At 38.5% G+C, this 16,114-nt stretch overlaps 1 protein-coding gene across 11 annotated transcripts in view; it reads left to right on the top strand.

Annotated features, from left to right (window-relative positions):
• Nebl (nebulette) overlaps positions 1 to 16,114 on the top strand; it is a 392,277-nt gene that overhangs the window by 334,870 nt on the left and 41,293 nt on the right. For 7 of the 11 annotated variants that reach the window (XR_003953725.1, NM_001362722.1, XM_006497556.4 and 4 more), the window contains 5 exons: positions 2,913 to 3,023; positions 6,804 to 6,914; positions 7,052 to 7,162; positions 9,164 to 9,268; positions 11,296 to 11,388. The exons of 2 other annotated variants lie outside the window; for them this stretch is intronic. Coding sequence is in view for 6 of the 9 variants with exons in the window: in NM_001362722.1 (NP_001349651.1) it covers positions 2,913 to 3,023; positions 6,804 to 6,914; positions 7,052 to 7,162; positions 9,164 to 9,268; positions 11,296 to 11,388 (531 nt within the window). In the remaining 3 variants the exon portion in view is untranslated. Of the gene's footprint in view, positions 1 to 2,349; positions 2,427 to 2,912; positions 3,024 to 6,803; positions 6,915 to 7,051; positions 7,163 to 9,163; positions 9,269 to 11,295; positions 11,389 to 16,114 lie in introns of all 11 variants that reach the window. 2 more of the 11 variants (XR_003953726.1, NR_156124.1) reach the window with 1 other exon arrangement.

The following is a 16,114-nucleotide window of genomic DNA, read 5'->3' as shown; positions in this document are numbered from 1 at the left end:
CTTCTGTATGGAGTGAAAGTAGTTGTTGCTTCTCATTTCATATGAACTTTATAAGAATGCCCTGTAAATGCAATGTCCAGTTTCAGTCTCCTGTTCCTTCTAGTGCCATTCCTTTGGGATCCTCTGGTGACTTTGACACTCTTCAGTGGTTCAGAAACCTTTCATACACCTGCACACCTCACTTCAGGCATCCAGCACACACCTGGCTTCCTCTGCTTTAGCCCCACCCACTCTAACATAAGAACCTTGCTATCCGTGCCTGACTAATAAGGCTTCTAATACCTGATTCAATTTCCCAATCAAAAGACACAGACTAGCCCACAGTATTAGAAAACAGCATCTACCTTTTTGTTTTTTACAAAAAAACCCTCACTTTCTTGGCTAGATATAACCTTCAAGTGGAAGATGGAGAGAAATATTCTAAGCAAATGGGACTGGGAAACAAGAAGGCACAGCCGTTCTGTACTAACACAAAAGACTCAAGCCAAAACTAATTAGAGGTGACAAAGCAGGGCACTTCATTTCAATCTACCAAGAGGATATTGTAAACAAGAGGACATTATCTAAACATAAGTGCACCAAAATTGGCTGCACCCAATTTCATAAAGCAAACACCACTGGCATTAAGTCACAGATTAACCCCAACACAGTAATTGACTTTGAGACGTGCGTTCACCAATGGACAGAATGTAACCAGAGAAACACTGAAGCTAAAGGTCATAGCCACACGGACCTGCCATATGCTTACAGAGCACTCTACCTAAACACTACAGAATGCACACTGTCCACCTCAGTATGCTATCGAAGTTTCTCTAAAACAGATACTATCTTAAGACACAAAGCAAGTCTTAATGAATTTAGGAAAATCAAACTAACTCCATATATTCTATCTGACCACCAGAAAAGCTTGATCAACAAATAACAAAAATATCAAAAAATAGATACCAAAAGATAAATAATATACAAGCTCATGGAGATTAAATTATTATTCAATTTTCAAGTATTTGAACCATTAAGGAAATTAAGGAGAAAATATAAAAAATCCTGGAATTAAATAAATATGAAAACATAACTAAAATCTCTAGAATGAAATGAAAAAAATAAGTTCTAAGAAGAAAATGAATTGTTCTGAGTACTTAACATTAAAAATGAGATGAGCTTCAAATAGATGATTTAATAACTCAAAAGTTTTGGAAAATAAGAACAAATCAAACTGAAGTAGTAGATGGGGCAAATAATTGAAACCAGGGCAGAAATGAAAGAACTAGAGACGCATATGCAAACAAACCAATACAAAGAACCAATTACACAGGAGTTGGTTCTTTGAAAAGATAAACAAGATTGGCAAACCTTAACCAAATTACCTAAATGAAAGAGAAGATCAAAACTGAAAAAATTAGAAATAATAGGGAGATATCACAACGAGCTGAGTACAGGCATGCATGAAAAGATCATTCAGCATGACCCAGAGATGTAAGGATTATCTAACATATGCAAATTGGTAAATGTCATGAAGCATATAAATAGACTTAAAGACATGATCATCTTAGTAGACAGAGAAAATTCTTTTGACAAAATCTAACATCCCTCTATAGCAAATGTCTTAGAGATAATAGGATTGGAGAAAACATACCTTAACATTACAAAGGCTGTTATGTATGTCAAACCCATAGTATTTCTGCTAAATGTAGAAAAAACTTCAAAGCAATTCTATTAAAATCAAGAACAAGACAGAGCTAGCCACTATCTCCTTTCCAGTTCAATACAGTGCTTAGAATTTTGCTAGAACAGTAACATAAGATTAGGAAATACAAGAGCTATACATAGGTGAAGAAGTCAAAATGTTCCTGTATGGGTTCTTCATAGAAATAAAAAAAACAATCTTGAAGTTTATATGGAAACAGGGAAGACTGCTAGGTGCAGGAGCAATCTTCCTTAGTTACAACAATGTAGTCAGTCTTCATTGAGAGGTCAATTTTATTATTGTTTGTCAATTATATCTGGAAAGTTTACTGTATACTTAGGATGGCAGGGCCAGTTGAATCCCGATTGGTAAGATGGCCGTGGAAGCATCAGCACACCAGGCCTTAGGACAAAGAAATAGTGGGTGGCCACACAGGAACAAAGAGCAGAGAAAGCCATCCCTCTGTTCTAAGCTCTCTGTCCCTGTCTCCTATTCCTCACTGTGGATCTTGCATGGAGCCATGCTCATACCCCGTTTCACAGACACACAGGAATGGTAGGAATCATCTGGAGTATCACATAGCTTGGCTGCTGAGTGTGTTGACCTCATTCCTGGTTTTCTTCCTATTGTACAAATCTGTCTGTATCCTTTTGCCTTTCTCCCAGTCTCCAAGATTGCACTCCATGAAGACTCATTTGATGACTGACTTTTCCACAGTATAAAAACATCTCCAGTGAGAATCGTGGGTCTAATTTTGTATTCTTCACGATGTACTTAGATCTGAGTGCTCATGTATAGCAATAAACATCACATTCTGTTGGACATTGGTCTCTTACCTTTTTCCTTTCTTCATAAGTACATGATTGTATGTTGTGTGTGCATTCATGTCTCTGTGTTTATATATGTGTGAGTGCATGTGTGTGGCATGTGGCCAGAGGTTGGTGTTGAGTATCTTTTTTGATTGCTCTCTCCTCTATTAAGTGAGGGTCTCTGCTGAACCCAGAGCTCACTGTTGTATCTGCTTGAGTGTACATGGCTTCTGGGAGATTTAAACTTCAACCTTACTGCTTACATGACAAGTGCTTTACCCACTGAGTCATCTCGCAGCCCTCTCTTGGTCATTGAAAAATGTATACGTTGTTCGCTTGTTTGTTTGTTTTGGTATCATTGACTGTAAAAATATATTGTCCACAGAGTGACTAAATTCTGTTGACTGTTGATTTTATAGAAAGAATACAAAAAGGATCTGGAGTTGGAAATTAAAGGCAAGGGAATGCAAATTGACACCGATACCCTTGAAATACAACGTGCCAAAAGAGCTGCCAAGATAGCCAGCGCGGTGAGTGGTGAGGATCTCCCAGACCTTGAAACTCCAATGTTTGTACTCAGCAGATCACACAAATACTGGATGAGTGCATGGGATCTCTCAAAGCTCCATGGGCGGCATTGACGTGTGGAATGGAAATCACTTCAAATTATGATGTTTATTTGGAAACTTATAGTCTCCACATTGCTCATAGCCTTTAAATGCACCAAAGGAAGCTCAGAAAAAGCCATTTTAGTAGAAAACACACACATACATGCACGCAGGGACACACACCCCGATACACATTATTGCTGTAATACAACACATTTCATGTTAATCTAGAGTATGATAAATACTTTTGTAGGACATTTTCTCTAGGCTAGCTCATATTCTGCTTTGCATGTTTGTGTTTACAATGTTTTGAGGGAAATCTAAAGACCATATTTAGAGGTTTTAATTTGAGTATAATCTTTGGTTCTGTGTGATTGTGTGTTTAGAAGACATCCTTTGCCTACTTTACATCTACTGCTTGAGGTTTCCAGAGTCAGCCTTTGGGTTAAGACACCATATATCTTGATTGACCATGTACATGCGTTCAGTGCCACTTCCTCTTCAGGCAATCTACATGAAGATGTGGGCATAACAGCTGTAAAGGGCAGGCCATATTTGCATGTTCTAGGGAGATAGCTGAGGTTAGACACCGTGCTTCCTGAGCCTCCTAATGATTTTGAGAGTGTGAACGATCACTGGAGTGTGACAGTGTTTGCATTTTGTAAGAGACATAGAGGAAGGCTGAGGTGCAGGCTCGGGAGAATGACTGGCCTTTTCAAGGCTTGGTGGTGGGGCTTCACGGGGGCTCTTCTGGGAGCTACCCCGACTCATGGTCATTGTTAGAAGTTTATTGTAGAGACTTCCAGATCTGTATGTAGGATATGTAGACAGACATGATCTTGTACATACAGAAACTTAAGTAAATCTTGAATGCTGTGTGCTTCTCTTTGCTTTATATTCATTTACTCTTACTAGTTCTGTTTCATTACTTTCTACACTTTGCCTGGCTCCTTTAGAAGCATTGTATGATTTATAACGTGGACGTGACTATGTCCATTGAAACATCTGTTGTCTACATGTGTAGTAAGATCTCAACCTGACATGCCAAAACCAGAACCTTTAATTTCTCTTCTGCCTCTTCAAATGAAACCAGACAAGTCTTAGATGTCCCTTTGATTCTGCTTATCAACTGAATCCTGTAACACTGTTCTAAATCCATTCACATTTCCCTACTCCAAACTAAGGTACCATATTAGCTACCAGGACTGATGCTGTCATGAGTGAGCTACATTAGAAACATACATGGAAATGTTTGTTTCTTTCCACAATATCACCATATATTTAATAACAAATTCATAAAGTTTAGCAGTTTCAATGCCCATAATTTGTAATAAAATCCACCCACTTTGGTAGCTTGGACAAGGTGAATAAAAGTTCTTAATTCTAATTTTAATTACTGTTAATGCTCACGCAGCACACACACACATACTGTGTATGTATGTGCATGTTTTTGTGTAAGAACATATACATACATGTACACATACATACATGTGTATATATATATATATATATATATATATATATATATATATATATACAGTTATACATACATACATAAAACATTAAAGAATAAATACATGTGTATGTGTTAAAGAATGAATTCAAGTAAAAGAGGCTCCAGCAGAGTTCAAAGTTCAAGAGGTTTTAGAAGTTGGCTTAGAAAGAATCTGTATAGATAAAAATGAACCAGATCAGTGAAGAGAGCAAACTGCTGGTAATAATGCTTGTAGAAGTGAAGTCAGATTTAAGAGCAAAGTTGCAGAGGTCAGAGGTGTAAAGGCAGAAGTGGGTCTCAAGTAGAAAATGGATCAGGGACAGGGAACAGCTTGTCAGGTTCAGGTCCAGATGGAGTGAGCAGGTAGATGAATAAGCAGTTAAATAGATGTGTCAAATAGCCGGGGACTGAGCCAGGTCATGGAGTCCTTGATCACTGACACACATCCGGTATGAACTTGTTGGCTGGTTGGGGCCATTCTGTCACAGTGTTAGGTATCCATCACTTACGAAGTCCAGGTGAGAACATTACCCTTTTGCTTAATCTCGTCTACCCCATAATTTTTTGACTTTTCCTGCTATAATTTAGCACACATATGTGTCCACAGTTCCAATTCTTCCTACTAAACTTCTCAGCTGGCTCCTATTCTAGACCTAGGAATGAGCCATTGATCAGTGAGTGCTAGATGAAGGTTGCTTGATAGAGGATGTGGCTTTGAGGGCCACCCAGGGGCCATAGTCAAAACAAAGTCAGAAGCTTCTTGTGCAGTGGAATGTCTGAGGGCAAGGCAGAGCCTAAAAAGCCAGTTTTATACAGTATTGAGTGGTTTAAAGTAGGGCATAGCATGATTTCAACAGGTATAGTAAATTTTTAGCTCAGTCAAGAATTCTGTCTCAATTCTTGACCACTTACTGTGCAGTTTTGCTTGATGGTTTTTGTTTTATCACAAAAGCTATACTTTTATGAACCTTTTTTTTTATTCTGTGTCAGAGACTACGTCGAGTTCACTTTAGCAGATTAGAGCGTATTGCAACAGAGTGGGCGTCCAGGGCCAGAAATAGGAGCTTTTGAAATTATCATCATTGGAACTGAAAGCCTCCTCCTAGAGCAAGAAATACGGAATGAGTAGAAAGTGAGGGAAAATAGGCCTAGAGAGTCAACTGTGGTCCATGTGGCCCTGGGAGGTTCTGGAGTTGCCATCATCTTTATACTCTATATAACTCATTTTCATAAACTTATTTACACATGGTCCATCTTGCCAAATTGATAGGCTCTTAAAATCCTTTGCAACTAAAGTTTGGAATTTTGCTATTAATTTTAATATCCAAAGCTGAGCTTAAAAATGTCAATATGATATATTATTAGGCTAGTGTTCTCCAATATTCAAACTTGTACTGTTTATGTGAGCTTAACTGTGTGACTTTCTATAGCCAATGAGACATTAGCAAACTGAACTCTGACTGAGGCTCTCAGTACACTTGTTCTCTTGGAATGAAGCTGTTATCATATGCTGTTTTAAACCATCCAAGTTTGGAGGTGTTTTGTTCATACAGTGATGAAGTTGCCTAGTGACACCATTTCCAGACTGTAACCAGTCATTCTGAAAGGTTATACATTATTTAAGGGTCATACGGTTTAGTTTTCCTTCCTGCCTTAGTTCCCAGACAGGATGTGTCTGTTGTCATTCATATCCAAGAAGAAAAGGAAAGGCTTTTCTGACATTCTCCATGGTAAAGAAAGTGTACACCATTCCTGAACTAATCACATAAACCCAAGGTTGGGGTAGAATGATTTATTTAAGCCCCATAGAGTCCAGACACTTTGGCTAATATTATATAAACCCAGTAGCTTAGAATGGAAATGTAGTAAGTTGCAATAATTGAGAATAGCGACAGTTTTTAGTTGCTTTATTGATAGTCACCAACCAGATTATACAGTCACCAATCCCTTTTCAATTTTATCATTGGAACATCAAAGTTTCTCCATCTAGTTCTGTGCTTTTCTTTAAATGCAGCTTAGTACACAAAGCCTCCTGGTTATGTATAAATATATCACTGCATATCATATTTCTGTCTTGTTATATAGAAAGAAAAGGATAAGGCCTAATCTATTTTCATAATGTATAGTCCTGATGTCAAAATGACATCATGCTTTTTCAGTACCAGTTTGAAATCACTGCAGAGCACCGTGTGTTTTACTTTCTACAGAAAGACTACAAAAGAGATCTGGAGACAGAAATTAAAGGAAAAGGGATGCAAGTCAGCACAGACACTCTGGATGTCCAGAGAGCTAAGAGGGCATCCGAGATGGCCAGCCAGGTAAGGATGGTGTGAACACAAAGTCACGATGAAGGTTCTGGAACGGTGGAAATGTCACCTTGTTGTTGAAACACATGAATAACAATAGGACCCTGGAAGGTTCAGCAAAGAGCTGAGATTATTTTCTGTTCTTTTAGAAGCAATATAAGAAAGACTTGGAGAATGAAATTAAGGGGAGAGGAATGCAAGTGAACATGGATATCCCAGATATGCTTCGAGCCAAGAGGGCATCTGAAATCTACAGCCAGGTTGGTAGAGGATGAAGATGCTTGCAGAAATGTACTCGAATCCTGTCACTGCCTGCTTCCAGAGTATTGATTGACAACATTCTGAAGACATTGCCTTCAATTTTATAGAGCATTTTTATTAAGACTTTAATGGCCAAATGTGACTTGCATTGCTAATTAGGACAGTGGCTATAGATCTAATTTAGTAGCCGTTATGAGATGCCAAAGTCCCGCATGGTTTCCGCTTTTTGAGACCAAGAAAATTTTGATCTTATTTTTATTTTTAACTTCATTGTACACTTTCTTCAATAGTCTTTGTTCACACACAGACGCATAACTCCAAAAATGCTTTATGTCCACTTAATGATGGACAATATTTTTATATAGCTCTCAATAAAATAAAGTAGTGAAAGACTATATTACCACTTGATAATTAATGTTAATGAAAAATTAGGAGAAGAGCTAAGTTTTCTTAGAAAAACTTATTTGCCAACTATACCTGTCACATATTTTCCAAAAATATAAAAAGCTGAGTGTGAGAGAATGGTATTCTGAAAAGGATAAATATTTCATATTTTGTCACATGTAAAGAAGCTGGATTTAAGTATGTGTGTGCACACGTTCACACACACACACACAAAGACAGAGACAGAGAAAGAGAGACAGAGACATAGAGAGACAGACAGAGTGTGTGTGTGTGAGAGAGAGAGAGAGAGAAAGAGAGAAAGAGAGAAATAGAGACAAACAGACAGACAGTGAGGACCGAAAGGGAGGCTGTGTGTAGAGAAAAGAAGAATTGAGTGGGAAGGGAGAAAAGGAGCCCAGTTGGCAAAAACAATGAAGGAAATACATATACCACTTCTTTTGAAAAAATAAATGTGAGAAAGATACTACCTCAAAAGAAAACATTTACAGAGGAACAAGTTGCTTGTAAAATATGATTTGAAAGGAAATACACTTTATTTAATCATATCTTTGCTATAAAATTACCTGAGAAGTACATCCCAGCAGAAAAAGTAACAGAGAAGAATGAGAAATATGAAATTGTTCTAGAAGTGGGAATTAAGTTTGATTAATGAAATTTATGATGGAAATAATTTCAACCCAAATTGGGCACAATCATTCAAATTCTTGTTAAACCAAAGTGGTAAGTGTAGGGACCTGTCTGCTCCTCAGTTACCTAGGAATGTGCAGCAGTTAGAATAGTCTTAAAGGTCACGGTTTTCTGCCCCCTTATTCCCCATGCTTCACAAAGACAATGAACTTGGAGACACTGGCTATGTTTTCATAAGTTGCATGCAAATCTTAGGGTAGTCCAAGAAACACGCAAATGGAGATGTGAGTCAGCGAGGAAGGATGCAATGACAGCTGCATGTCATCAAATCCAGTGCTTATGTCACTTCATAATTGTTACCCACACTCACTAGAATGCCCAAGTTGAGTCTCATTTCCCACGATTAGTAGCTGGTACCTCATTTCCTCCACCCAATAATGATGTCTATTTGTAGAACTAATTGAATAAGTGTGTGTTGGGTATTTACAACGATGTCAATTATATCATAACTTAGACCCAGGCTTTATTAGAGGGACCCATTGTAGCTCATTTACTGGAGAGGAACTTGAGATTTGTAATAGTCTTACCTACAAATATAATATCGTGTTATACTTAGCCACTGATCTTTACCAGGAGTAGGAAACAAAGCCCCCGTCCAGAAGCATGTAACAAGGTAGATGGAGAGAGTTGGGTCACAGTGGGAGTGCTGGAGATCCTGGGGTAGAGTCTGAGTTTGTTCACACATAGAAGAGTAGGTCACAAGTTTAGGGGAAACCCAGAAGTCAGTTTCTCTGAGGTGAGCCGCTGTGACAGACTCTTTCCTGACACCTGTCACTTTAACGGCTGTGTCAAAAGTTACTTTGAACCTTAAGTGATGAGATGCATATGCTAAGGATGGAGATGTTGCCACATCCCGTTCTTCTCCTACCACACAGAGCTTTCAATGTGTAATCATTTTATAATTTTAGAGAAAGTATAAAGATGAAGCTGAGAAAATGCTTTCCAACTACTCCACTGTGGCAGTCACTCCCGAGATTCAGAGAATCAAGACGACACAGCAAAATATTAGCAATGTGAGTAGCTGCTCTGTGAAGAGTCAAATGTATTTCAGACTTTGGTTGGATTTTGGAATATTTGCATGTATGTAATAAGTGGTAGTGGGGAGGATATGTTTGTCTAAACATAAAAGTCAATTGTGCTTCGTATACTCCTTATGCACACAGCCTAAGATAATACCATGCATTATTTTTAGTGCACGTGTGTTATGACTGAAACACAGCACAGGAAACAAGTCAATTGCTAGCTGTCAGAAAGTCTAAATTTCAGATATCTTGGTTGAGGAATTCCCAATCTGTATTTTTTTCATAGTTGAAATTATGGTATCTTTGTTTGCTTGCTTATTTATTTATTTTTATGGCTTTAGGGATTTTATCTAGGGCCTTGTTCATGCTAGGAAAATGCTCTGGAAACAATATCCCAACAACTTTCCGCTCCTCAATTCTAAAATGTTATATTTTGTAAGAGTGTCTTTCCCCCACTGTCTGATTTTTTTCCTCTATCACTTGTATTTTCTATCAGATAGATTTATTTTTTTTAAATAAAAATAATTATCCTCATAAATTTTAATTGTTAGAATTGTTTTGGAATTTTAAATCCAAATTTTGTATTAGATATCAATGACAAGTGTTGACTGTATTTTATCTTAGAAAAAAATTCCACACTGATTTTATTGTGAAAATGAGAATAGAGACATGGGGGCTTCCCTCCTGATTTTCACTTAATTTGCATGGATGACTTACCTAGAGACTTACTAAACCCATAAACTTCCCCTTTTATTTTGAAGAATAGAAATTGCCTGTGTACTGTTTTTAAAAAGTAGGCCTCATAGGTAGCAGAAGATGGCCTAGTTGGCCATCACTGGGAAGAGAGGCCCCTTGGTCTTGCAAACTTTATATGCCTCAGTACGGGGGAACGGCAGGGCCAAGAAGTGGGAGTGGGTGGGTAGGGCAGGGGGGAGGCAGGGTATGGGGGGACTTTTGGGATAGCACTTGAAATGTAAATGAAGAAAATACCTAATTAAAAAATGTAAAAAGTAGGCCTCTCCTAATCGATAAATGAATAAACTTGAATTGTGTTATGAAATTATTAAATGAACCATACAGTTAAATATTATAGAATTATCTCAGTCATGTAGAACTTAAGCACATGGCTAGTCAAAAGGAGTCATAAAACAAATGCCATTAAGTTTGAGGCATACTGAAATACTCTCCACTTCCTAATTAATTGGCTGAGTCACTCTCAGAACAGACCGACTGTCTGGTAAGTCAGTGATTGCCCTAAGAAGGTCCAGGCTGTGCCAAGAGATGGGCATTTCTCAGTGGAAGGGTCAGAGAAAGGACTGCTCCTAACTGCTGTGGTCAGTAATGTCCTGAGTTTCATCTCTTTCAGATCAAGTCTTATATCCTCCCCGCCCGTGATGTTCACTGGATAAGCCAGTGTCTGCAGTGGGACTATTCTGTCCTCCTGTGACTTTCTAGGGCTGCTGTTTATTTGTGGCAAAACTTTGTTTTTGTTTAGAAGTAGATATCAGGGGTGGAGAGAAAGGAGAAGGCAAGAAAAATATGCAAGTCAAGGCAGATACTAGGGTTACCATTTTGCTGGGGGGCAGTGAGGGACCTTTGTATTAGATTAGCAGTGCTGTGAAATCTCACTCTTTTGGGGTTAAATGCTACCAGCTGAGTGAATTTCTTTAATATGTGCTTTGATTATTTTTCTCAAATACACATGCAGGAAATTGGAGATTTCTAATTTATGTTCTTAGGGCAAATAATCTGCCCCCAGCTAAGGTACTTACAGGCCTTAGAACAAGTGTGAAATGGGCTAAGAGGTTATGAGATCTGAACCCAATGCCATCATTTATTATTATAATGAACTATTTCATTGATTTGTGTAATATTGCTAGTCACAAATGAGACCTGTATTCACACCACTATAAAACCTTGCAATTTATAGAGAAATAGTCTTGCGTTTGTAACAGGAAGATCTAGGACTTGAATCTTAACAAGCTTACAGTTCTTGTTTTCCTTTTCTCACTATGAAGGTATCTTATAAGGAAGAAGTGGGAGCTGGCACAGCCGTAAGGAATACCCCAGAGATTGAACGAGTGAAGAAAAACCAGCACAATATTAGCTCAGTAAGTTCTCCACAACATTAGTAATCCTTTCTGAGAGAGAGAAGGGCTATATGAGTGGTTTTAGTTTTAGTTATCAATATGTTGCTTTTTATCTTTTCTTCGTTACTTTCCTCAAAGATGACATCATCAATGTTGAATTAGTCAGGGTTTTACTGCTGTGAACAGACACCATGACCAAGGCAAGTCTTATAAAAACAACATTTAATTGGGGCTGGCTTACAGGTTCAGAGGTTCAGTCCATTATCATCAAGGAGGGAGCATGGCAGCATCCAGGCTGTCATGGCTCAGGCAGAGCTGAGAGTTCTACGTCTTCATCCAAAGGCTGCTAGTGGAAGACTGACTTCCAAGCAACTGGGGTGAGAGGTTTAAGCCCACACCCACAGTGACACACCTATTCCAACCAGGTCACACCTATTCCATCAAGGCCACACCTCCAGATGGTGCCACTCCCTGTCCAAGAATATACAAACCATCACAAATGTCATCAGCTATCAAAGGTCTCCCTTCCAGAGAGAAAACATCAGCTTTGCTCCCGTTGAGCCTGGAGCTCAATTTCATGTCACTAAAAGCAGGGCAAAGAAGACACGGGCCATTTAAATAGAATCTAGAATTACAATTCATCTTTTGGATCAGAATTCTACCTGTGTTATATTTTAGAGAGAAAAGGGTATGTGGGATACTGTCCCACCTCTTGGAGTAAATGAATTTTACCACAATGAAATGATCAAAGGGCTTAACACATTTATTAGGTAGCTGAAGCAAAGGTATAGATTTGTTTTTATAATGTAGCACCAATTCATTTTTTCCTGTGTCAGTCTCATTTCTGAGACTTCTTTGACACAGCTCTGTGCCCGTATTGCTGCTTTCTTACCTTATTTCCCCTCTATTTTACTCAGCAAAGAACACATCAGTTGAATATAAATTGTATAAAGACCTTATGCTATGGCACTTTTGACTGTGGGAATGGTAGGGGAGGTATTTAATGCTATAGGAAAAACGTATCCCATTTATTGGCTGACATGAACAACAGATAATAATTATCCTTTTAGGAGTGGGGTTCATCTGTGTGTATTCATATATTTAATTCTTATTGTGGATGTCAAAAATGCTTTTCTTTAACATTTCTTCCCTGATCCATCTCTTCATCTCTTGTCTTGGATACACAACCTGTCAGACCTTTCCTTTAAGCCAAATGTGATGGTTTGTATATGCTTGGTCTAGAAGTGGCACTATTAGGAGGTGTGGACTTGTTGGAGTAGGTGTGTCACTGAGGGCGTGGGCTTAAGTGCCTGAAGTAAATCTTCCACTAGCAGCTTTCAAATGAAGATGTAGAACTCTTAGCTCCTTCTGCACCATGCCTGCCTAGATGCTGCCATGCTCCCAGCTTGATGATAATATATGTTGTTCTTTGTAAAACTTGCCTTGTTCATGGTGTTTGTTCACAGCAGTAAAACCCTAACTAAGAGACCAACCAAAGAAAACTGCTTTCATGCATGTATCAGTGCTAGCTCAGTGTTAGGTGGTATCCAAAGCATGTGACCTGGTGGTGGTTTCTGTTGGAATTCAAGGAAGGGCATGGTGATATTTACTTTAATACACAATTATAAAAATGTGCAGAATGCCAGTACAGTCAAATCCCTGTGCCATAAGGTAGCCCTGTCCTGAGATAACATCTAGAAAGAGGACTTGGAGGCTAAGGCCTGGATTCGAGTGAGTGATATTCTGTTCTGCTTTATGGGAATCTGACTGATGTGCCACTTGAATCTGACAGAGAAGTTAGTTTGGAAAAGAAGTATAAAATGTTACATTCCTTCACTTAGCAATGGCAATGTTTGGCATGCATCCATGGATGTAAACATCAGCTATAAGTGTTCTGTGGTATATATGGCATCTAGTCATTTTCCTACAGGGAAATGACTGCTATTTTATGAAGAGTGTTGAGAAGCAAAAGTGTTCATTTTTAATTGTGTTGGGCTTTTTACCCGAACAAAATCACACAAAACAGTACAGTATATCATCTTTTCTCCCTTAGTCTCCCTAAGTTCTGTATCTCTGAGGTTGGGCCATAACCTCCTGCTTAATATTCAAATGGAAACTTGGCCTTTTAAGATTAGCCTGATCTGTCAAACCAGGAGGTGATTCACTAACATTTAAACATCCTGACATTTTCCACCTCCGAGGACAGGCCTTTTTGCTAGTAGCTTTCTGTGCTAAGATCTGTTTTTGAATTTCATTTAGAGGAAACCTGTCTCAATGAACTTTGCATTTAACTATTTTGGGTCTGGGTTGATACTGGCATCTTTACTCATGTTAAACTCACAGACACCAAGATAGCTGATATCTGAGGGTCTAGAGATTTTATGTCAGCCTAGACTTCAGCTTTAGTAATTTTAAGCATTATTGAGTGATTTCTAGAAACCTTGTAGATTTAAATCTTGGCTAAATCTCTGCGTGTACTTCTGTTCTCTTTGCCTGGAGTCAAGTTTCAGTTATAAAATACCACCTACATAGCAAGGCCTTGTTAGTTTGTTTTATAGCCCCTATATTATCGTTTTTTTCCAGTTGATTTTCCTCTAAATAGACCTACCTGAAGGAGAAATTCGTGGGTGGAATGAATTTCAGGATACAGGATGTATTAGTGACCTCTTTCCATGGTATGACCAAATACCTGCAGTAAGCTACTTAAAGGAGGAAAGATAATTTTGGCTCATGGTTTGAGGGACTACAGTGCACCATGGCAGACAACACATGACTGTGCATTATTGCTTGGCAGGGGAGTATGTGGTAGCTTGCTTACATATCAGTACTTAAGTGGAAAAACAGAACCAGAGCACCTATAATTTTAGCCTTCAATCCCCAGCAGACCAGCTACTCCCCATGTGCAAAGGTTTCCCAGACTCCCAAGATACTGATATCAGCCGATGGGGGATGTAAACACACACAAGCCTGTGGGAAACATCTCAGAAGCAAGCACCAACACAGGCGCTTTACAGTCTGGATGCATGTGGAGGCGACTTCTTGGCTTCTGACACTGTGCTTTCCTGGGATTTACAAGGCACACTGGTCTGTGACTTCAGTACACATCACTCCTACTCCCTTTCTCATCTATGGTAGCCACATTTCCTCTTCTCTTGTTTAAGAAGACCTGTGTGCTCTCCTTTGTGTGTGCAACGTTTGCAAGACTCTGAGGCCAATTCATTTGATTTTTGCTTTTAAATACATTTTAAATTTTAATTAACACATTAATAGATAAAACTGTTTCCTAGATAGAAAATAACAAATCATTATATTTTGATAATTTCCAAGACATTTTGTACATAAAGCTTATGGTCATAAGCAATGTTTGCTTATATTAACTGGAGGATGCCTATAGAGATGGATAAATGTAAATGTACTTGCACTTCAGGATAAAGAGCCCAGAAAGCATCAAACAGTATGAGAAACTCTTTTCCTACTGAAAGGAATATAATGTTGGAACAAAAATCTAATTATACAGAAGTTACAATTGAAGAACTGTTAATTATTTTAAGCTTTGCATAGAATAAATTAGCTATATTTTAAAAATTTCAAGTCTCTGAAGAAAGAAATTAAAGAAGATCTCAGAAGATGGAAAGATCTCCCATGCTCATGGATTGGCAGGATCAACATTGTAAAAATGGCTATTTTGCCAAAAGCAATCTACAGATTCAATGCAATCCCCATCAAAATTCCAACTCAATTCTTCAATGAATTAGAAGGAGCAATCTGCAAATTCATCTGGAATAACAAAAAACCTAGGATAGCAAAAACTCTTCTAAAGGATAAAAGAACCTCTGGTGGAATCACCATGCCTGACCTAAAGCTTTACTACAGAGCAATTGTGATAAAAACTGCATGGTACTTGTATACTGACAGACAAGTAGACCAATGGAATAGAATTGAAGACCCAGAAATGAACCCACACACCTATGGTCACTTGATCTTCGACAATGGAGCTAAAACCATCCAGTGGAAGAAAGACAGCATTTTCAACAATTGGTGCTGGCACAACTGGTTGTTATCATGTAGAAGAATGCGAATCGATCCATACTTATCTCCTTGTACTAAGGTCAAATCTAAGTGGATCAAGGAACTTCACATAAAACCAGAGACACTGAAACTTATAGAGGAGAAAGTGGGGGAAAAGCCTTGAAGATATGGGCACAGGGGAAAAATTCCTGAATAGAACAGCAATGGCTTGTGCTGTAAGATCGAGAATTGACAAATGGGATCTCATGAAACTCCAAAGCTTCTGCAAGGCAAAAGACACCGTCAATAAGACAAAAAGACCACCAACAGATTGGGAAAGGATCTTTACCTATCCTAAATCAGATAGGGGACTAATATTCAACATATATAAAGAACTCAAGAAGGTGGACTTCAGAAAATCAAATAACCCCATTTAAAAATGGGGCTCAGAACTGAACAAAGAATTCTCACCTGAGGAATACCGAATGGCAGAGAAGCACCTGAAAAAAATGTTCAATATCCTTAATAATCAGGGAAATGCAAATCAAAACAACCCTGAGATTCCACCTCACACCAGTCAGAATGGCTAAGATCAAAAATTCAGGTGACAGCAGATGCTGGTGAGGATGTGGAGAAAGAGGAACACTCCTCCATTGTTGGTGGGATTGCAGGCTTGTACGACCACTCTGGAAATCAGTCTGGCAGTTCCTCAGAAAACTGGACATAGTACTACCGGAGG

This window comes from Mus musculus, chromosome 2 (genome assembly GCF_000001635.26).
Source record: "Mus musculus strain C57BL/6J chromosome 2, GRCm38.p6 C57BL/6J".
Taxonomy (NCBI): Eukaryota; Metazoa; Chordata; class Mammalia; order Rodentia; family Muridae; genus Mus; species Mus musculus.
This window is presented reverse-complemented; position numbering and strand designations above follow the sequence as displayed.